We start from the raw sequence: 24,424 nt of genomic DNA, 5'->3' as shown, positions 1-24,424 counted from the left end.
CTGGCAGAGGAAGAAAGTTAGAGGGAGAGAAAGAAAGAAAGAGGTAAATTAGCTGTGAATCTAACAAATGACTGTAATTAGCTGGTAGCTGCATGCCGAGATGCAGAAATGGGGCCAGTTATAACTGCAACTTAACTGGAACACAACAATACTGAAGTCCATATTGAAAACAAATGGATTGAAATCTTTCCAAACAGTCGGATGTCTTTGTTGTTCTGTTCAATGGCGCAGGAATCTGGTACAGCACAATATAGGGACCTAACTAAATGAATGTTTTTTGTTATGTTTTTTAATTCAACTAAATATTATAGGAGCTGGTTTAGTTTCATTCATTCTCTATACGCTTTATTGCACTGTTACATGTAAAGCAGTAAAACATCCCTGCAGAAATTCCAGCACTGGACCCACTAGGCAGTGAACTGGATCCACTCTGCATTGTCTGCACTAGAAATTAATGCCACCTCAAAGCATAGAGACACCTCATAGCGGGGGTTCTAGCATTCAGAATGCTCTCAGTGATATCAGACAAAAGGCCGGAATGTCTAAAATCAGTTTAAACTCAAAATTGTGAGATTTTGTTATTGTCTAGTAATTAACACTAAATAAAAATCTAAATTAACAAATAAAATTGACAAATTAATAAAATGTTGATATTAAATAAACAAACAAACAAATTAATAAATATGCAAACAACAAACAAACCTATGCCAGAATTGGTAACAGAGTTGCAAATTAAGCAATCATTCGGTAGGTGATAATTTGGAACCAAATGTTGTTGTTTTTTTGTTTTGTTTTTTTGTTTTTAATTCCTAAAAATTAAAAAAGATGGATATTTTTTACTTACAATTCATTAAAACAGTTCTGAAATTAACTTTTTGCAGTTTTACACCAGCATTTTTTTTTATTTTTATTTTCCAATTTTATTTACTAATTCAAATACACAGAATAGTTCAGTGTACATGAAACTGAAGAAACATGCAATAACCTCTGTAAATGGACTCCCCCATTTACACTGACACTGCGCCAGTAGCTGATGCTATGGGAACGCTATACCATCATGCCATAGCTGCCAATTAATCAGCCCATGAGAACAAACTTGCACAGACTAACGAACATCATTTCAAACAGATAAGAGGAGTCGAGTCGACATCAAGATAAAAAGTCTGGTAAAAGTGTGCCTGCCACCACACAAATGTCTTCCAATGATAGGCTACTCCTTTGGTCAAACCTTCGATGATGCAACACTTCTTGCGTGCACAAATGCTTAAAGGAGAAGTCAAGCGATGCACCTAATAAGCCTTTGATACAGCATTCCTCACTCAATGTCATCCTCTTCTTCATAGGATTAAAACCTTTGCCATCAAAGCAGACAACTGGTCAGATTTACGCTGCTGGCTTGAATGGTCAACATAAATCCTCAAAACTCTAACAAGACTATGCAACCTCTCTTTCTCCCGCAAGAGACTGCAAAACAACAGTCTGTGAGTGAAACAAAGAAGAAACCACCTTGGGAAGATAACCAAGTCTTGGCCTCAGTAAGACCTTAACTAGACCGGGAGAAAAATGCAAACAGGTAAGGCTCAACAAATTCTCTTGAGAGAAGTGAGGGTCCAGCAAGAGAAACTTCTTGAGAGTCAAAAGGTCATTCAAGGCTGATGGCTCAAAAGGGCCTGTTAAAGCCTCCGGACAGAAAGGCCTTAGCTGTCTTGTCCCACACATGAACCGAGACACATGAGAGTGTCTTTTGAGATGAACATGTTCAGCAGCAATAGCTGGCCTCCATAACTCCAAAAAGGTTTCTCTAGAAGAGAGACCAGACCTGAGAACCACACATGATATGGGCAAAACAGGACCTCTAAGAAAAGATGGACCTTGTCCTTCTAAACTCTCCACAGAACAGTCAGAAGTAAGCACACTGTTGGAAAGGCATACAGATTGCCCTTGGACAACACCTGCACCAAATAATTTATTCCCAGAGGTGCTGAGGGAGACATAAGGTGCGTCCTAATTCGTGTACTTATGCACAATTCTATGACGTTTATTCTATGAAGTACAAATAGTGCGAGTAGTGCGTTCACACAGAAAATTCCAAAAAGAAAAAATGCACATTAAATACCGGATGATGCACTAAATTAATGAAAAAACAAAGTGTGGAATGTAGGACACTTCATGCACTCAGCTGTCGCAGCTTTAAGTACGTTGCGGAGTGGGAGGGGGGGGGATCAGATTTAATGACAAATGTTTAATGACAAAATAAATGTATAAAATTCATACAGTACACTACATGGATGAGTACAAAGTGTCTAAGTGCATAGTGTATAGTGTGTCATTTGGGATGCAACTATAGTGAACCAGCTCTGATCAGCCAAATTTTTCTCTGAGTGTGCAACCTCCACTCCCAGGGCCTCAGCCCGTGTCTCAAAAGATGGTCCACTCCATGATTCAGACTCCCTCGGAAATTAACTGCTCTTAAGGACAAAATCTTGTTTTGCGACCAAAGCAGAATGGACCGCACTAATCTGTCCATATTGTCCATCCTCTCCACAACATGGGAGCCCTTCAGGTCTGGGACAAAGTAATTCATCGCTAGGCTGAATGGAAGAACTTGAAAGTAACCCTGAGAAATGAACCAGTCTCTATATAAGTCTGAGCATCAACATCTTGAAACTGCACTTCCTGAGTGCAGAGTTCGGGTTAAGATGTAACCCTCTTTCCTTTTTCAGCACAAGAAAATGCCGGCTGTAAAATCCGAATTCGGTATGGGAAGGAGGGACCACCTCTATAGCTCCTTAGGCCTGCGAGCAGACAGGCAAATGCACGATGCAGTCTGTAAAATTGTCAATGACAGCAGTTACTGCGTCGCAAACAACCCAGACTGCGAAATCAGAGCATCTAGCAGGAAGGTTCCTTTTCACAGAGGTAATATTTTTTGAATATTACCTTTCATGTAGTTTGTAACATAGCTCTAAGTGAATGAAAACATCCTGCAAAGTTTTAAATCTGAAAGTACACCGTATATAAAGTTATTGTCTCTCAAAGAGGCGACTCTGAGTCAATTAAACGAGTCATTTGTAAAATGAATCCCAAGCCATTTCACTGTGACGTCAAGACAAAACATTAGCACATTGCCCGCCCACTTAATGCACGCGCAGACACCAGGGAAAACGTGAAACCCCTCAAACACTACCAATACATGAAGAATCAGTGGTTAAAGTTCATCTTTACAACAATACCACAGCAGTATAGCCCGAACCTTGTGCTGTGTTCCCGTCATTTTACTGATGACTGCTTCTTCAACCTAAATGCGTTCATTGAGGGATTTGCAAGCCGGTTGTTATTGAAGGATGAGTCAGTACCCACTTTATTTGGACCAGCTTCTTCCTCCTCCAAATCACAAATCAAAAAAAAAACTGTAAGTATGATTAATAATTGTTGCTGTTATGTTCTTTTTAGCATGCACAATACGTATTTAGTTGTGTGTGTTGTGTTATCTGACCAATCACCGCAGATTAGCGTCACACAAAGGAGGGGTTTGGAGAAATGAATCGTTGAGCGAATCGTTTGGGAGCTGCATATTATAAGTCAATGAAAGTGTTTTTTGACCTTGCATGCTTGTAAACCTGTTGTTGGGGACTCCCAAAACAAAAATAGGAACCTTTCAAATGCCATAATAGGGGCACTTTAAATTCAGCTAGAAATGGTGTTTGGTTGCAACCAAACCTGTCATCGAACAACCAATAGCACGAGCCGTGTGCTTGGTAGCACGAAGCGCTAAATCGGTTGCCCACCTCAGCCTCATTTCCTTACGGACATCCACCTGGAACTTCTGCAGAACTGACATAGTGTGCAGCGTTTAGATCCTGGAAGAATAGCAGCAGCCTGCGAAACAAATGCATGCCACAGCCTGCTAGAAAACGCTCATACAACTTGAACTCTGGCTGGACAGCTTAAGCTTGTCCACAGCATGAGAAATTACATCCGAAAGCTAAATGTAGGCTACAAAAAAAGGGCAAGCGTCTTGACCACTTGGGGGAAGCTCTACAATCTGGCCAGCAGTGAACTTCTAAGAGTCAGATGTGGCAGTGGACAACACATCATCAAATCCAAAAGAGATTGTTTCGCGAGCTTCTGAACTCGGACATCCTTAAGTGCAAACTCAACCGGAGACACGATAAGTAGAACGCGAAAAAGAGAAATTTGTAGACACAATCTCCATAGCTTAAAGTTCAACATCAGATCCACAGGATGCAAGCCCATGCACTGGCTCAACGGCTGCGGAGCAAACAACACAGGTAAGAGCCGATTTGTCTAGAACAAAGCACCTGTGGGTAAGTGTGCCTTGAGCATGACTGAAACCAAGACACTTAACACACTTATTATGTTTGTCCTCAGTCATAATAAAACGAGAACACAGAGCCACACACTTATGGAACGCCATCGTATCTGCTCTGAGCAGCGAAGACCACTCAAAGTGAGTAGCTGAATATGATGAGAAAAGAACAAAAATCTATCCATGCCCAAGCATGTCCGTGTAAGGTGTTAGTGAAATTATGCCGCAGCAGGTTTTTCTAGCTTTATCTGCTAATATGATACTGTATGGGCTTCAGACAATTGTCACACCAGAGGCTGTTCTCATAGCTCCAGCTACTAACGTAGCGTCGAAGTAAACCTATAAAAGAAAACTCTGTTTGGTCCATTTTAGTAGGTCTTAACAGCAAATATTAGCCACAAAATTTGGAATCAGGCAATGTCAAAAAAAACATGCAGAACTTTGTACATTATAAGCAAACCACATCATAGATTTAAAGTAAACTAAACTCTGAGATGGTTTATTTAGAGTGTTCAAATGTAGAATAAAATCTTGCAAAAAAAACTGTGTTGAGGCTGTTGACACAAATGAAAAAAAATCCTTACATTTGTTTGTTCTAGGTAAACCATGGCATGCTTGAGTGGCAGAACACCACTGAATCCTAATAAACAGGAAATTACAGATTGATGGCTTTTGTTTTGTCTGCTGAAGATATGATCAAATGTGTTTCTTCAAGCGTGCATCTTTGTGTGGATGCAAAAGCATTTCTTGTCAAATGTCAATCTGAAATGTCTTAAAAAGTCACCTGCCACATTAGCTTAACTTTGCCACATGTGGTAATAAGAGAAATGCTGAGATGCTAATGCTTTGCAGCTGAATTTGAATAAGCTATCTGGCATTTACTGGATTGGTTCAATGTCTCCGTCTTGCCTCCTTCAGTCCCGGGGCAAAGTAAACTTAAAGTCAGAACACACATTCAGTATGTACCTTTCCAACAATCCCTCACAGCTGGCAGAACAGAGCATTGATGCAACACAGTAGAGAATCAGAACACAACAGGGAAGGAGAGCAAACAGCAGACAAGTGTTGATATAACGGATAAAAAATATTAATAAAAAAAACTGGTGCATGTAGGTGACACCTGGCAAAAGTAAAGGGAAAGAGAGAGAGAGATGCCAAAGGAACCTAGTGTTTATGATCAGAGGTGTGGATAAAGATAGTTACAAGACACCAATGTATTAATGCAATACAGATAAAATAATATTTGCCTTGCTTCCCGGTTGCAGTCAGCGCTGATTAGGATCAAGACTGAAGAAAGCTCCTTCCAAGGCCCAAGTAAACAACAGGCTTTGAGGACAAAGCGCCTTTTGCGGGCTTAAAAATCAGCTCAGCTTGTGTTTCCATCATCCATATCAAAATATATAAATCCAAAAGCTGGTTATTACATTTCCCAGACATAATATGTGTACACACAATTTGGATAATTGCACATCCTGAGTAGAGAATAATGTGACATATTGGTATAGATGCAAAATCTCTACAGAAAAAGAAAGAAAGAAAAAAGTGACAGGGTGTGTAAAAGACAAATTTATATAGAACCGACAATTCTTGATTTACTGGTGCAAAATGAATAAGAGAACTTCATGTTATGATCAAGGTATGCCACACACTCTAATGATAAGATAACTAGTTTAATTAAAAAATTTGAGCACTGTGAGGAATATTGTATTCCACAATACTATGCAAAAATAATATCAACTCTTCCCATCTCTCATTATTTGATCAATCTACCAAGAATAAAACCTTTTTTTAACACAATTAAAATCCAAAATAATGATACTTATCTCCAAGATGACAATTGGACTACACTCACTGAATTAAAAATTCTATGTTGTGAGTTACAACAATGTATGTCATGTGACAATAATGTAGCACAATATAGCTTCTGAAATGCTTTTCTGTAAATGCATACTGCATATTAGAGTATTTAAAAATACTTAAAAATAGTAAACAGTTTACAGTGCAATGTGCCAGTATCCCATTCTAAACTTAGCATTAAAAAAAACACTCCTACCATCCTTTTCACCCTGTATCCCATCTGCCAAACTGCCAAATGTCAATGGCTGAACCAGAAGCTGAAGTGTTGTATTGCTTTAACAGAGAGGACAGTGTACTGAAAGAGTCGAAAAACCACAAACCCTTTAGCAATACACCCAAAAATGGCTAGTTGTCTCTGTACATTAAACCGTGACAGGATTAAGTATTTTAACATTAAAAAAAAATGTCACACTTCATCTTTAAGAGATTAGAAATGTACAATGGAACTATTGACTTATCTCTAGGCTTTTAAGTTAAACAACTTGCTTGGCAAAAAGAGCAACACAAAAAGAGAACGTGATAAGCTTTTTAAACCCTTACGGCTACAATCTCTAATATAGCAGAGCTGCGAAACACAGGCTAGCAGCGGGCAGCGAGATTCTAAAGCGCCACAGCAGTGGGAGGCGCCCCAGAGCATTAGCCCAGCAACAGACAGTCTCTCCAGGCAAATGTCAAATGAGTAGAATGTAAAAATCATTCATGATACATTAGGCAAACAATTCAAGGATGACGTACTGCATCTGCTGGGATTCTGAAGTGTGCAAACAGTGAACACTTCTGATGTCCCATAATGCCAAGGGAGCTGAAGAGCAAACAAATTCAGAAAGTTGGCAGAGAATCATGTGAGGAGTTTATAAGAGCTACTAAGAAAGTTGTTTCTTGTAGTTAAAAATAGCTTTTTAATAGGGATGCACAGTACATCGTCACCATATTGCTTATCAGCCAATACTAGATTTTTTTTTAAATGTATTTTTATTGGTATCATTTGATATTGGATATTTAATTGTGCATGCTATTTTACTACTTTCACATAGACTACCTTTGCCATTATCTAATGTTTATTTAAAGCTCACCTTTAGCACTAATAATTTAACAACATTATTAAATGTAATCTTTAGCAAATCTCAAAATGAAGTTCCTAGTTGTTACAGTCATGTTTAGTTTGTCTTAGTTTTCATGGACTTTGAGTTTGTTGTCATTTATAACATTTATGAATATCATCTTTGTTTGAGTTTCCCGCCACTCATCTGTTACCATGGACACTAACACTAATCATCACAGCTGTTCTTCTTTTAGTTCCTCCTGTTCCCTCAGTGTTTGTCTGGTCATCGTTACATTTAGTAACGAAACCCTGAAGACGCTGTTCTGGATCGGGGCGAATTACCATCAACCCGTGGACCTCCGCCTCCCACCTTCAACCTCTTCGCTCCACCACGGCCTGTCGACTTATCGGCTCTGCCCAGGCTCCTCCCACCTTCGGCTCCACCGGAGACCCTCAGTCTAGCGGCTTCACTGGGTTCCCTCGTCCCACTGGCTCCCCCTTGGTCTATTGTCACTCTACTTCCGCACGGACTTAAGGGTCGTCTGCTGCACTCCGTCCCTCCACCCCTAGAGCTGCAGAAAGTTCCTCCTTCTCCTTATTGTCTCCTCTGTCCTCAGTCACACTTGCTCCACCTCAGCCCTTGAGTACTCTGTCTCCACCTCTGATGTTCGTTACCACGGCATCGCCAAGATCTCCAGAGCCAGCGATGCCACTTGAGTCCATAGGCTCTCTGTCTATGCCTATGGATCCATCTGCCGAGTCTCTGTTGGTTGTCCCCCAGATTCTGTCAGTCACCGCTACACCATCTTGGCTCCTTCCCTCCTCGACTCCACCGTGGGCTGTAGGCACTAGTGAGCTCTGGGTCTGCACCACCTGGCATCCTACATCTGTGCCTCAGGGACTCGTCCTCCCATCACCATTCCGTCACTTCAGCCACTTCGCCATCTCCTCGTCCACCTCCAACACCCCCTCCTCCCTCCCTTTATTTTTCCGTTACGGAGGTCACGCTTTGCTGGAAGGGGGTGTAATCTTTAAATGTAATCTTTAGCAAATCTCAAAATGAAGTTCCTACTTGTCACAGTCACATTCAGTTTTTCTTAGTTTTCATGGACTTTTAGTTTGTTGTTCATTCATATCATGTGTTCCTTTGTTTGAGTTTCCCGCCACTCATCTTTTACCATGGGCGCTAACATTAATCATCACAGCTGTTCGTCTTTTAGTTCCTCCTGTTCACTCAGTGTTTGTCTGGTCATCGTTACATTTAGTAACGAAACCCTGAAGACACTGTTCTGGATCAGGGCGAATTACCATCAAACCGTGGACCTCCACCTCCCGCCTTCGACTTCTTCGCTCCATCGCGGCCTGTCGACTTTTTGGCTCTGCCCTGGCTCCTCCCACCTTCGGCTCCACCGGAGACCCTCAGCCTAGCGGCTTCACTGGGTTCCCTCGTCCCACCGGCTCCGCCTTGGTCTATCGTCACTCTAATTCCGCACAGGCTGTCTGCTGCGCTCCGACCCTCCACCCCTACAGCTGCAGAAAGTTTCTCCTTCCCCTCGGTGTCGCCTCTGTCCTCAGTCACACTGGTGCCACCTCAGCCCTTGGGTACTCTGGCTCCACCTCTGATGTTCATCACTGCGGCATCGCCAAGATCTCCAGAGCCAGCGATGTCGCTTGAGTCCATCGGCTCTCCGTCTGCGCCTATGGATCCATCTGCCGAGTCTCCGTTGGTTGTCCCCCAGATGCCTTCAGTCACCGCTACACCTTCTTGGCTCCTCCCCTCCTGCGCCACCAGGCATCCTACATCTGCACCTCAGGGACTCGTCCTCCCATCACCATTCCGTCACTTCAGCCACTTCGCCATCTCCTCGTCCACCTCCAACACCCTCTCCACACCTCCCTTAGTTGTTCCTTTACGGAGGTCATGCTTTGCTGGAGGGGGGTGTAATCTTTAAATGTCATCTTTATCAAATCTCAAAATGAAGTTCCTACTTGTCACAGTCACATTCAGTTTTTCTTAGTTTTCATGGACTTTTAGTTTGTTGTTCATTCATATCATGTGTTCCTTTGTTTGAGTTTCCCGCCACTCATCTTTTACCATGGGCGCTAACATTAATCATCACAGCTGTTCATCACCATTGTGTATTTAAGTTCCTCCTGTTCACTCAGCGTTTGTGTGGTCACCCTTATGTTTAGTGTGTGTTGCCCTGCTTTGTAGATTATTGTCATTAAATGCTGGTGTCTTCTTCTGTCATTAAATGTCTTCTTCTGTCTGCCTTTAACAACCTGTGACACTAGTGTCCATATATGGTAATGTGGCCCTGCACCTTTAGCAGTCATTACAAAAAATAATTATCGGCTCATCAGTATTGGTCAAAATTTTAAATTCATTGCATCCCTAATGTTAAAAATACTCGAGGACTTTTTTTTCATGATGGTCATTAGTACATTATTGGTCAAGAATATACAATGCTAACCTCAAACTGACACAGCTGGATCCCTAAAGATCAAACATCACCAACAGTTTAGAAGTTTTTCATTGAATTTGGTACATACTCTGAAAGTACGGGAATTCGTCTGCCTCTCTATTCCTTTGCTTCTGTCCCTGACACAAAGACACACACACACACACACACACACACACACACCATGCTGAGCAACTGGTCTCTGATGGGCAGGGGAGAGCTGATTATGGATTCACTTTGCAGCAGGAGCCGCCCTGACGCTGGGGATTTGATTATGGCTTTGACAGGTGCCAGTGCGATTGCAGCCTTAATCTGAGGAGTGATCTGCTTAGATAATGTGCAAAAAGGAAGAAAGATACAGAGGTGGCAGGAAATGGGAGGAGGCAGGTTGTAGAGATGCACTGAACGCCCCTGTGACAGCAGAGCTTTGCTTTTGATGTACTCACTAAGTCTAAATCATATCGCAGACAGCATGCTATCTTAAGAGTGATACTTCATCTGGTGCATCTGGCAAATCCTGAGAAAAAGCCTGAAAACTAGTGCCTTTCACACTACAGAATCTTTAAAGCACTTGGAGAATGGTTGAAATGCTCTGTTACTGTATGATAATGAGGGGAATGTAATGATGCCTCTGACTGCCGTTGCCATCTCCTATTCTCTCACATGTACAGAAAACCTCCCCACAGGCTGCGGCAGTATGAACCGGGTCAATCACTGATGTCTCTATCATGGCTGTCCCTTCCTCTTTCCATACAGGAGATGTACTTGCATCATTGGATCACAGCAGGATTCTCTCATCTACTTTCATCTACTGTCAGGAATGGGGCTTTTCTCAGTCAATCAAAAATGAAGTAGGAGTGGGCGGTGTGACCAAAATCTTAGGTATGAGTAATTTTATACCTTGTTAACTGTTTATTTAAGCAATGTCCCACCAGCAAGTGCTGTTGTACTGAATATCACTTTGATGTTGCTTTTTATACAACTATACAGGAGCTGATATCGAGTGGCACCTATTTCAGACAAAATCTGGCCTGTTAGTGCTTATACTTGTTCTCCATCATGCAGTTACAAGAGGGAAAAAAAGGTAAAGTATCAAGCTTTGTGCACTGGCAAGCAACGTTCAGACTGGAATACAATATGCGAGCGGAATGAGTGACAGTAATTTTCCCTTCCAGCTCGAATCATTCTGTAATCACTCCGCTTTTTACTCCAGGATGCCCGTTTCTGAGCGAATCTGAAGCCAGAGAAAATAGACACTGCATTTGCTCCTGGCCCCTGGCAAAATCAGCTCACATACCCTGATATGAATTAAACACCGAGAACACAGGCAAGCTGAGTGATAAAACAGTGAAACGTCCCAGTGTTACATATTATCAGTCTTGGAAAAACACTCATTATATGTGACAAGTTATTTTTCAAAACATATTATACTGTATTCATTATTAATTAATTGATTTATTTGACCTTGATTGACACTGATCAAAATGTAAAATTATTCATAACAAATAACAGCAGCTTTGCATTAGGCTATAATAACACTCTTAAATGGATAGTTCACCTAAAAATGAAAAGTCTGTCATCATTTGCTCACCCTCAAGTTGTTCCAAACCTGTATGAACTATAACACAAAAGAAGATATTTTGAATAATAATAGGTATCCAAACGGTAACCAAACAGTTGATTGTAAACCTGCTTTGAAACAATCTGTATTGTATAAAGCGCTATATAAATAAAGGTGACTTGACTTCCATAGCATGGAAAAAAAAAAATACTATGGAAGTCAATGGGGTCCCATCAACTGTTTGGTTACCAACATTCTTCAAAATAACTTATTTTGTGTTCAGCAGAAGAAAGAAATTCATACAGGTTTGGAACAGCTTGAGCATCTGTAAATGATGACAGAATTTTCATTTTTGGGTGAACTATCCCTTTAAGACCAAAAGTCTCAACACAGTAATACACTTCAGTTCTTCTGACTGAGTCATGTTAAAAGCTGTTGCAAGCAGATATGCACACCTGTGACCACATCAGTTGAATTCTATGATAATGTGACAAGTTGCTTTGTTGCTTGTTAACCATTGACAACCCACCGTTACACCACATCCATACTGAACACGAGTGGCATGTCAAAATTAATCAGTCCCTTTATAATCAATAAGGCTGTACTGCAGCACTTGTCCACCATACAGTTTGCAGACAGAGAAATCTTTAGGTTTCTGCTAGGTGACATATTTTTAAAAATATAAACAGATGGTTTACAGATTCCTGCGGTTGAATATATATATATATATATATATATATATATATATGTATATGTATATATATATATATATATATATATATATATATATATATATTATCATTCCAAACTTTAGGCTCAGTTAGAAATATGACAGGAAATGTTTCAAAAGATTTCTATTTCAAATAAATTCTGTTCTTTTTAACTTTCTCATCAAAGAATCCCCCCAAAAAAGTATCACGATTTCCACAGAAATATTAATCAATTTGTTAATGTTACATGAACACGAAATCAGCATGTTAGAATGATTTAAGGATCAAGGACACTGAAGACTGAAGAAATGGCTGTGACAACAGATTTGCCATCACAGGATATATATATATATATATATATATATATTCAAATATATTCAAATAGAAAACAGTTATTTTTAATTGCAATCTTATTTTTGATCAAAAAAATGCAGGCTTGGTGAGCATAAGAGAATTCTTTCAAAAACATTTAAAAGTCTTACGACCCTAAACTTTTGAATGTAGGGTATACATATATACATATATGTATAGGCCAATTACGGGCTAACCCTATAGTGGAGAGAGAGAAAGAGAACAAAGCAGGATTTAGTGTTAGAACTCACCAAGGCAGAGACCGTCACTTTCCTCATAGCCTATGCTGCAGACACAACGGCCCAGCGGCACCAGCCAATCACCATCAGCGCCACAGTACAGCTTGGGTGTGTCACGTTCCTCTGCGTTCTCAACACACGCACCCCTGACCTCCACCAATGAAGAGGAATCCACCCGCGGTACAGTGTCGGGGAAGGCGGCAAGGTTTCTCAGGGTAGAGGGACATTTTTTGTAATAAACTCTCACAGACACCAGGGCGATACATGCGCCCACATCCTGGAAGGCCAAGTAGAAACCCTTACGAGCTATTGGTCCCACTTCCCGCACTTCGGTATTCAGCCTCAGAACACGATCGCCCAGGTCTGTCTGTGTGAAACTCTCATCGGCGGCAATAGTATCGATTTTAGCATACTCGTTAGGATGAAAATGAGCATTGGCACCATGTGGCTCATCTGTCTCAAAGTAGAGGAGGTTAAAAGTCTCCTTACAGGTGCCAGAGACCCAGGGGATGCTGTTGCAGTCCCGCAGAGTGAAGCGAAGCTCCACGTAGATCTTCTGTGCAGCCTGACGGGGTATCCAGTTTGTACGGAGCCAGTTGTTCTGGTTGGGTTCCATTACGTGGCACACCTGGAAGGTGTGGATGGGCCGGTTGTGCTCATCCATCTCCGTGATGGCGTCCCACTGTGGAGAGCAAAGGACAAAGGAATGAGAAGATAGATAGTGGGATAATAGGAGAAAGCAATAGAAAGGTGTGAATGCTCAGGAAGGGTGCTCTGCTTATTGAGTTCTCTATGGGACTCAGAGCAGCTGGAGCCCAGACAAATCCAATTGAAGTTAGCTTTATAAAATTAACATTTTTGTTTCACTGTAAAATAAAACATACATGAAATCTAATAATTCATTTGTCAAGTAAGGTGATAGCTAACTTTTTTGACAAACTCAAAAACAAAATAAAATACATAATCAATAAAATATGAATAAATGCATACAGGGTATCTTTTTAATAATCAGATTTTATTATCCTGTCTCATATTAAATACTGAGAATTTGCAAGTTATATATTATTTAAAATGAAATAATGCTGCCTTCATGTGCCATGTGAAATTATCTACTTCCCACTTCTGAAGTCGTAATTACAAGTTTTTCATGTTTAAAGGGTTAGTTCATCCAAAAATTAAACCCTCATGTTGTTCCACACCTGTAAGTCCTTCGTTCATCTTCAGAACACAAATTAAGATATTTTTGATAAAATCCAATGGCTCAGTGAGGCCTCTATTGCCAGCAAGATAATTAACACTTTCAGATGCCCAGAAAGCTACTAAAAACATATTTAAAACAGTTTATGTGAGTACAGTGGTTTAATATTGTAAAGCGAAAAAAAAAACTTTTTGTGCACCAAAAAAACAAAATAATGACTTTTCAACAATATCTAGTGATGGCCGATTTCAAAACACTGTTTCGAAGTTTTAGGAATCTTTTGTTTCGAATCAGTAGTTCGGATCGCATATCAAACTGCCAAAGTCACATGAACTATTGAAATTGCGAAACACTTATGACGTAACGAAGCCTCGTTTACTGAAATCACATGAATTTGGCGCTCCGATCCACTGATTCGAAACAAAAGATTCGTAAATCTATTGAAGATATTTAGCTAATATCCAGTGGAATTAAATAAAATTAGGCGTCCCATTTTTTTTTTTTTTTTTGCCAACCATATAAACATTACCTTTGCTATTATTACTAGATACTAGATACATTGCTGATAATTTTGGAATTTCAGTTAAATAAATGCTGTTTTTCCTGTGTAAAATATATACAATATACATCAAATGGTTATTTATATACGTACTGTACATAAACCAATGTAGTGTTGTGGGAAAAACAAATAAAACTTAACAGTCTTAACAGTTAACACTTAACAGTAACAGTCTTAACACTTAACAGTCACTACAGCAATAGTTCTCTCCCGCAGCATGTTTAAAGTTTATGGCCCACCAAACTTGGAAACTCAGTATCAAGAAAATCTCAGAGCTTGATCCAAATAAAATTTCTATATTATTGCAATGGTTGTGCAGATCTAATTTTCGCATCTATTTTATTACTTTCAGACTGCACACTCTCTATAACCAATCTTTGCTATGTACTCTCACCCAGAGTGGTCTCGTTATTGGAGGAGGAATAAGCATGAAGCTTAGCAACAAACTTAGCAACATGAGAAGAAAGTTTACTTGGAATATTTTTAGATATGTTAAAGGGGGAAAAAAATGCTAATTATGCTCTGGAATGCCATCTCTGACAGGACCACTGACAGCTCACAAGCGTCTAACTGCATATGTGGAATACATGTCACTGACATGTAAATGGACATTTTCATTGGATTGCAGAGTTTGGAGTACACATACACAGAATCTGCAATTGGACTGAACTTATTTGACATGTCTGTAACTACTAATTGCCATTCTCAAAATAAATGAATTATCTCCATGATAAATGTCATATAGCACTTGAAATAACACACAGTAAGCTTAAATAAGACATTGGGTCTCATTAAAAATGGCTTGGATTATTTTTATTTATACACACAGGAGAACATCTCATGAGAAACTGACACCTAAGTCACAACACGTGGATTTGTTCTTAACCTTGTTCTAATTTTTATGAATTTGGATTATTCTAAATGTGGTTAGGGTTAGCCATCACCATGTAAGGGCTTTACACACAACCTTTCATTTTCCTGTCTTTTGTCACTCATATGCCACTCTTTAAATATGCGCTCTCTCCAGCAAGATCCTAAAGCAATGCTAAGCGTGCCACTCTTAAAACTGCTTCAGACAAAATAAACACCTTTCATACAGACCCGGCCTACAGGATAAACATGATTTCACCGAGTACAACATGATCCTGGAACAACATTCCAATCAACCAATCAGATTTGAGAGACAAGCTTACAGTTTATGTCTAGTTTAGGCTTACAACCAGCGTTAGGTTCTTCTACATTGATGTTATTCACCTATCATTTCCCACAGATTTTAGGGATCAGTTATGGGTAGGATTAAGTTTAGGGCAAAATCACAGTGGCCAGATTACAGACCTCTCATTAGACAGCTATACACTGATTTAATGCAGAGGAATCACGCAGCTCAGCTATTATATTCTTATTCATCACGGCTGCATTTATTTAATTAAAATTACAGTAATTTTAATTGAAACTGTATTTTGTTTGTGAAAAATACTGTGAATATAAAAAATATTGTGAAATATTGTTACAATTTAAAGTAGCTTTCTATTTTAATATATTTTAAAATGTCATTTATTCCTGTGATCAGCGGCCATTACTCCAGTGTTCAGTGTCATGTGATCCTTCAGAAATTATTCTCATTTGCTCCTCTTGTTAACACATTTTAGTATGAAAGTTATTGATGAATCATGATTTGTTTGTGAAAACATTCGCACACAGATTTCACGCACAAATTGTGTGTAAGGACAGTAAGTGAATGAGAAAATATACAAAATATCACTGCCCATTTACTTCATTGTCACATCCAGGCACCATGAGACTCCTTACTGCCATTTTCAATAGACTTACATCATTTTTCAGGCAGTACCTCTAGGTTGTGATGTGCTACACATATACTGAATAATGCTGAGGTTGTGGACAAAAGGCAAAAGAGGCTAATAGAGTTACCAAAGCCACGAGCTACAGCTGAATCAAACAGTAATGACAGGACGTCTGGCCATCACATTGCTGCTGTGCTTTGAGCAACTTTCTACATTGTTCTCTCTTTTACACTTCTTCTTTTTCTTTCCAAATACATTCTCTTGCAAACATTTACTTTTTTTAAACACTTCCAATATCTTGTCAACATGCTCTCACTTTCTTTTCCATGTTCTCACTTTCTTTTTCACAAATTCTCGCTATGTTCTGGCCTTTTTATTTTCCACGCATTCACTCTCTTTTTTCTCACTCAGTCCTTTTCTTCTACTTTTTTTTTTTACACTTTACTCTTTTCTTCGCTATTCCTCCTTTTTCTGTCTCTACCTCTATCCTCCAATCATCTCTTTCCTCTTCTTTTTCTTTTATTACTTATCTCCCTAATCTTTCTCTCTCTGATAATTAATTAGGAAGGACGCACTTCATTAGCACTAAAGCCTCCACTTATTCACTTTCATTATTGCAGTGATAAGCTAAGCCTTCCCTAATAGCCTCTCAATCAGAAACTTGCTGTATCATAGCCCTGATGTGTGCCGATAGATCCTCACAATAGACTTCTGTTTGCAACCATAACGTTTGACTGAAAGAGCATCTGCAGAGTTCCATTTCACAACACAACAGGTCAAGTCAACGCAAGTTTAGTTTATACTGTATGTCATTTGCATAGCTTAAACAGGATATACTGGGTATTAAAATGCTTCTGGCAAGATCAGGTCACAAGAACACCAGAACAACTGCACAGAGACCCACAGACATAAGATATGTAAGCATCTCTGAAGAAAATAATGTATAAATAAAGTAAACAGGGGAGACTGGGGCAAGATGTCACACATGGAAGTGGTCACAAGGGCTAAATCTATCATCTGTAATATCTATATACTGTATAATCTGTATAATGTAGTAGACGTATGCTACACAGATATTCTTTCTTTATATAGTTATTAAATTATTAAATATCATTATTTAATTATTAAATATAATTATTTTGGTTATGTCCTCCAAACTAAATTCCAATGTTCTCATATTTCTTATACTTAAAATTCCAATTTTATTTTCATTTTTGCTACATCTGACAGATTAAGAAAATTGAACACCCATAAATGTTTTAATGGCCATTAAATGGTATTTTGCAATTTTTTAACAATATTATTATAATTATCATTATACCTCTTTAAGTTTTTTTTTTATTTTTTTTTTTCAGAACATTAGCAACATCATACAGTATGTGAGACGAGACTGCAGCTGCAAACTACAAACTGCAGCTATCACATATATATTCATATGTGACCCATTTTGACTTTGTACTTTATATTTCTGTTCAGACAACTTTAACGCAAGGAATATATTCCATTTACAGTTACCAGCCAACTGGCAAGTAACTGATTTATTTACTCACCACAGCCAATTGTTGCTCACATTTGACACTTGTTGAGTGTTAATTTTGGACCCTGTAAGTAACTTTTAGCCTATCTATTTTTCCCTTATATATATATTTTTTTTTCAGTAAATGTTGAAGCAGTGGAATTCTTAGTTGTAAATACTTTAATTACTGTAAAAGCCTATTTACACCAAGCCTGCATTTTCTGTAAACCACAAGAAAACTACATATACTACAATCAGAAAATACTATACTACAATGATTTAAGGACTTTAATTTTTCAGATGTCAAAAAAAAAAAATAGGTATACACATTTGTAACAATAATGTGTGACAATTGAGTGGTGAAGGAATGGCGTCAAAACCCGAAAAAATAATTTGCCACTGGTACCCTTGAGATGTTCCTTTGGGTCTTTGTAATGGGGTTTTTACATTTATGAGTAAAATAAGGTCTGAGGGTAAACATAACTTCACAATACTTAGAAGTTTTGCTCTACAGTGTAAATGTCTCATAACCATATTGAAAAGGTCTTGGGTTATGACTGTAACCCTGGTTCCCTGAGAACAGGGAACGAGACACTGCGTCCTAGAACGCATATGGGGGAACGCCCTCGCGTGACAGGTGTCTGAAGCGATAGTCGAATCACGCCAATCCTATTGCCCGGGGACAGCCTATGACGTCATACTAGTGTGACCAGACAGAATAAAAGGGGCGAATAGAGAACATGTCATCCGCTATTCGTCTGAAGTGACTGTAGTAGGCAGCTTATAGGCATGGCAACGAGACGCAGTGTCTCGTTCCCTGTTCTCAGGGAAACAGGGTTACAGTTGTAACCCGAGATGTTCCCTTTCGAAAGGGAACTCGTACTGCGTCCTAGAATGCATATGGGAAACGAAATACCCACGCCACCATGCTGAGGGTAGTGCATGCCAAAATGGCTGAGAAGAGTTTTCTTTTTAGCTAAAACACTCAACCCCTGGTCACAGGCTGTCAGTGACATAACTCCTTACGGCCACTGCCCAAGTTAAAAAAAGCCCCAAAAAGGTCTCCACAGAGTGAAGGCCTGCCAAGGCCGCTCAAAGGCTTGGAACCAACAGCTTAAAAAGAAGGGGTTCCTTTACCAGGCCAACAACCTGTCTGAAAGAACAGAATCTCTACAAACTTCCTCAGAGAGGAAAATCCTGTGAGAGGGACTGCAAAGAGGCAGTCCCGAACTCACCGGACCAGAGATGGGCATCTCTGGGAGTAGAGCTCAGCAAATTGTTTTAAACCCTGAAAGAGGGGAACAACCTACTCAACCTAGAAACTACAGAGTGAGACTGAAGCACTCTGGAGGCTGGGCACTCTACCTAAGCCAGGGGAGTAACAGAGACTGGAATATAGTAGGAGACAGAAAACACTCCTAACATATAGACTGAACTCAAACAGTAAGGGAGTATCAACAGCCTAATACCGATCCTTCAGGCGGTCTCAAAAGAGTCCTTCTACCTTCTGACCAGTCTTCAGGAAAAAGTCCTAACAACCCAAAACATAAGGGGAGAACTAAGTTCGACCGGGACGAGCAAAGCCAAACTTGAACAATAAAGAGCTGTGAAACAGCACCAAAAACGGTGAGGAAATGGTGAAGGGCCTGCTACTCCCAAAAAACACGGCCGCGGGCCCGGGTTGCCAATGCTAGAGCTCTAGGGGAGTGAACTCCAATTACCAATAGGAAGGAGAATAACACATTCGACCCGAGCAGTATAGGTGTAAAGCATGCATGGGGCATAGAGCTTGAATATAAAGAAAGAGAGATCCAGGGGATCCCAGAAAGACTCAAAGGAGCTAGCTCCGGATGAATAGCGGTGTCAACAGGGAGAAACCCAAGGAGGCCAGCCATTCAAACCAAAACTTGAAACAAATCAAGGGGCCACTTACAGTGAGACTACCAAGCTCAGAGAGCGGAGGCTTCAGCAAAGAGCACTCTCTCGAAAGCGAGAGGAGGCCTACAACGCTTAAAGCGACCACAGGGAGGCTAATAACAAAAGCTCACCGCTTGTCACTATGCTAAATGCTAAACACCACCAGGGAACCACATACTCAAACACTGCTAAAATTCAGTAGCAGTGGAGTAAAGGAACAACCTGAACAGAGGAGAGGAGGCCGCAGGGCCTGCTACTCGCATTCTTAGCCTAATGCAGAAGGCGGGCCCCCGACCAGAAGCAACCCTACAATTATAATAACAAAGAGGGCCAACACACTCGAGAATGTCAAGGCAGCCTCAAAAAAGGCCAACGCTAAGACAAACGTAAAGCTCGACAGAGCAAAAGCACAAAAACCACTACTCAAAAAACAGGCAGCCAAAAAGCCTCCACCAAGGTCAAGGAGTATGACTTCTCGATCTCAGATTGGAGATCAGGAAGGAATGGAAGGCTCACGGGACCTGGAGGAGTATGGCTGGAAAGAAAGCGTTCGTCTAGCCTCCCACGAACCGCTTCTTCCCGAGCGCGTGCCCACAGCAGCTTTAATCTGCTCCATAACGTCCAACAACTCAACATACACGGGGCAGGATGGTCGCACGGGTTCAGATGAAATACTCTCACTGCCCTCAACAACCATCGTCTGCTCTTCAGTGTGGCTTGAAGCCAAAAGAGCACTGTCTGCTGAACCAGAGGATGCCAGAGAAATGGCATCCTTGTCGAGCAGATCGCTCTCGTGAGCCGCCGAATCGCGAGAAAGAGAAACGCCTTTCTCAAACTTTTCGGCGAGCTCCACCTGCGAGCCCCACGACTAGAGTCTCCTCTCGGCCTCAGCACGAGAAGGACCCGAGCCACCAGGTGCAGATGCCTGTCCCTCTTCCCTCAAGAAGATTGGCAGGCAAGAGCGGAGCGTCCGCATAGGCAGATGCTCACAATGAACGCAAACAGATCCCTCGAGAACTGCTCCTCACCCAGGCAGTGAACACACAAGTCGTGTGTGTCATCCGGTGTCAGATATCTCGGACACAGATCAACACAACGCTTGAAACACTTCTCAGACATGATCAAAAAGGATCTTACCTTGAAACAGTCGCAACAAACAAAACAGTCCCTGAAGACGAAAAAAGCGGATGACATGTTCTCTAGGCGCCCCTTCTATACTGTCTGGTCTAACTAGTATGACGTCATAGGCTGTTGCCGGCCAATAGGATTGGCGTGATTCGACTATCGCTTCAGACACCTGTCACGCGAGGGCGTTCCCCCATATGCGTTCTAGGACGCAGTGCAAATTCCCTTTCGAAAGGGAACGCAAATTTGGAGCTGTTATGTTTTAAAAAAGTATGTTTTAATAAGAAACTAGATAAGAACATTAAACAAAACTTTCAAGTATTGTCAAGTGATTTTTACCACAGACATCATTTTATTGATAATTGAAAAACCCCATTATGTAAACCCATAGGAAAATCTAGAGAGAATCAGTGGCAAATTAGTCTTCCAGGCTTTTATGTCATCTCTGCTGCACTCTATAATTCAGTATCTGACCTTTTTTTTTTTGGTTTTGTGTAACAGAATTGGTTTTGGTGTGACCATGATTTTATTAATGTATATAAATGTATTTAATAATATTTGTTTATTGTCATTGTCTTGTACATTTGTAGGTTTATAAAATACCCTGGAACCTGTGGAGAGTGAACAAACATTATTCTGCAGTTGTAAAAAACAAAACAAAAAGGGAATAATACTCTGATGTTGATGATAATGTTTAGCAAACTTGTCATTATCCCCAGACAGGTCATATAATGTCATTCATGAAGGCATGAAAGATATAAATTGACCTCAGTGCAGTACACTGACTCTGGGTAGTTTGATACATGTCCTAATGCTATAATCTCCTCTCACCCTGCCACTGCCTTCCAGCTTTTTGTTTCTCATCAGCTTTTTTGTTGGAGGTAAAATGAGGCATTTAGAAGAACAGGGAGGCAGCAGCGTGCTTTCAATCTCCTGCTAGAAAGTGACCAGATACATCTAGGAACACTGCAGCGGGGATGAGATATCAGCACGCGGCTTAAGATGCTACACGCACTGATAAAAGTGGCTGAGATGGATGAACCTAAAATCGCTGGCTACACATCACATTAAGTTGGCAGGGGTCCACAGAGGAGGATTCAAAAACGGCACAGATCCGTGTGATAGAGACAACATAGAGGAAATGCATCTTGGGGCTGAGGGGGGATTCATTGCTTTTAAAATGGTTTAAAAATGGTTTCTATCAGCAGACGTCTAAGATGCCTGACTCTCCTTTGATATCTGTCATCATTTCTCCACTTGGAAACTGACTGCGAAAAAAGGCATATCGCTTGTGCAGTCGCTGGGAAGTGCCCACACGCAATCATCAAGACATAGGATATTTTAGATAATGCCGGTACACTATAATGCATATGAAAAGCAATATGCTTATAACAACACACACATAAAAACACAGTTGAATCTGTCAGTGGTGGTCCTCTGTTTGGAATACAGCTTGTTTCTGACTGTATTTGGCCTCCCTGGCTGTAAATGAACCTTTTCAGCAAGCGCATCTGAACTGACTAGCATGTCAATATGCACGCTCAATAGCTTAAAAGCATCTATTATCACCATTGATTACTGTTTGTCAGATCCAGCTTAGGATTGATCATTAAAGCTTTGATTTTTTTGCTCGTCTTGCATTGAAAGTGCACACTTCGAGACTCCATAATAGAATTTATACAACCAAAATAAAGGTCTTCTATCAGGGGAGTTGTGGGGGTCTATCAATTGCAAACGAGCCCTGGGCAAATGAAAATACAATTAGGCTTGAGTGTGAGTTTAATTATCTTTTAATTATTAAGTACACATTAACCTTGGGTAATGGAAGTGCTTTGTGAGAAAGATAACGGTACTACCTTTGACTCTATAATTGATTAATTGACTTCCACTTCAAATGGCATCAATGAAAACACCAAGTGAATGACAAACATTCATTTCTGTGTCATGGATCTCTTCAACCTTGCGCAATGCCTGTGGCTCAAATACTGTATTTATTTGTTCATTTGCTTTCTTGTTTGTATAATCTATATATTGTTTATTATTTATTATTGAAAGTTATTATACAGTGTAACCAATACAAAAAGTTATGTCACTCCAAAATTAAATTAAAGTGGTTTACTTGATCACAGAGAGAAAAATATATATGAATGAAAAACAAACAAGCAAACAGGGCATGGAAATGAAAAATACAGAAAAAAAAAAAAATCACAAAGGTCGAATACTGTAATTTTAGAATCTCACCTACTCTATGATTAGTTTCAGTGATAATAATACTGATTCTTTTGCAAGATATCTCAAGGTGTTGAAATCTCATTTTGAACATGCAGTCTGGATTACAAAAAAAGGACATGAAAAATGTCTAATTTAGCTCTGGGTAAAGTCAGACATACATCAATATACCCTTAGGTCTATTCCTGCTTAATCTCTCTTTTGTCTTATTTTGCTTTCATTATCCCAGACTGTTTTACAACCTAGACTCAGATACAATCTCTATTCTGATATGACTTTATTTCCAATTGGAAAAAAAGGAAGAGCAAATCAAAACCTTGTTTCTCATAAGAGAAACAAAAAGGAGAGGAAGGAAAAAAAAGTGACAGAGAGAGAGTAAGATAGAAAGGAAAATGTCATCTACCCTCAACAAAGAAAGTAAGTAAGAGGGACAGTGGATAAAGATGGAGAAAGATACTGTTCAAATCTAACATATAGAAGCTGCAACACAAAAGGTGGACAGTGATGAAAGACTGCATTTATGGCCTGTGTCATTTAAACAACAAAAAAGGTTTCTCTTCCATCATGCACCAGCAAAGGACAAAGTGAACAAGAGCAGGAGAGGCCAACGGGACCTGTGACATCAGGGTCACTCTGGACGGTCCAGAACAACGCTATAGAATGACCTACTTCTACCCTGAATCCTTCTGCACAAAGAACTCTCTACATTCTTTTGTTATTATGACAGTACAAGAAACATCACAAAAAAACAGCAAAGGGACACATTTGACATTTCGTTCTGTCTGTTATCAAGGTTCCCCTCCCTAGTGACAACTGGAATGGCCACAGCCAAAGTTTCCTTTAGGAAACAATACATAATGGGTGGAATTCCCTAATAACTGTGATATTCATCCATACTGTCTGCATTGTTTTAGCACCCAATTTGCTACAAGAATTATGCAAATACGTTAATGGCACAAACACATCCAAAACTTTTGCTGAATGCAATTTGCATGGTGCAATTCCTCATCTCACTGAGTTTTGTGAAAAATCGCAATATAAAAAAGCCTAATTTACATAGAAAGAAGGTATACTGGCTTGAATTAAATACTCATTTAGCACCTGGTTGAACTGGATTGCAGGTCCTTAAACAAGATTTTTGCGCTGAAATACCGCATGCAACAGTGGTGCAACTGTTTGGTTTCTTGTGCATTCTGGTCACTTGTATTCAGCACAAATCAAACAGATTGTTCAATGTTTTGTATTACCTGAAAAGCATCATGCTGTTCTCTAGAGCAAACACAAGATACAACATGTACCAAGGCCGACCAAGCATGTAAATGAGAACCAACAGCAATTTGTCACTGCCTGTGAAGCAGAGGCTGCGTTACCTTTCGAAGTCGAACTCAACACTGCATCTTGGATCAAGGCTATGGGGAAATGCCATCAGCATAACCGGTGTCTGAAGCACGTGTAAACACACTCCAATTTCACTGGCTGGTGACAGCCCGTGACGTCATAAGCGGAGTCCCCGGTAGTATAAGAGG

General features: G+C 40.1%; 1 protein-coding gene across 2 annotated transcripts in view; it reads right to left on the bottom strand.

Moving 5' to 3' along the window:
- Nucleotides 1-24,424, bottom strand: part of epha6 (eph receptor A6) — a 140,646-nt gene that overhangs the window by 88,342 nt on the left and 27,880 nt on the right. For both annotated transcript variants that reach the window (XM_051901662.1, XM_051901669.1), the window contains exon 3: nucleotides 12,565-13,234. In XM_051901662.1, the coding sequence (XP_051757622.1) occupies nucleotides 12,565-13,234 (670 nt within the window). The remainder of the gene's footprint in view (nucleotides 1-12,564; nucleotides 13,235-24,424) is intronic.

This window comes from Ctenopharyngodon idella, chromosome 1, assembly GCF_019924925.1.
Source record: "Ctenopharyngodon idella isolate HZGC_01 chromosome 1, HZGC01, whole genome shotgun sequence".
Lineage (NCBI taxonomy): Eukaryota > Metazoa > Chordata > Actinopteri > Cypriniformes > Xenocyprididae > Ctenopharyngodon > Ctenopharyngodon idella.
Note: the sequence above shows the minus strand (reverse complement) of the source record. Positions and strands in the feature narration are given on the sequence as shown.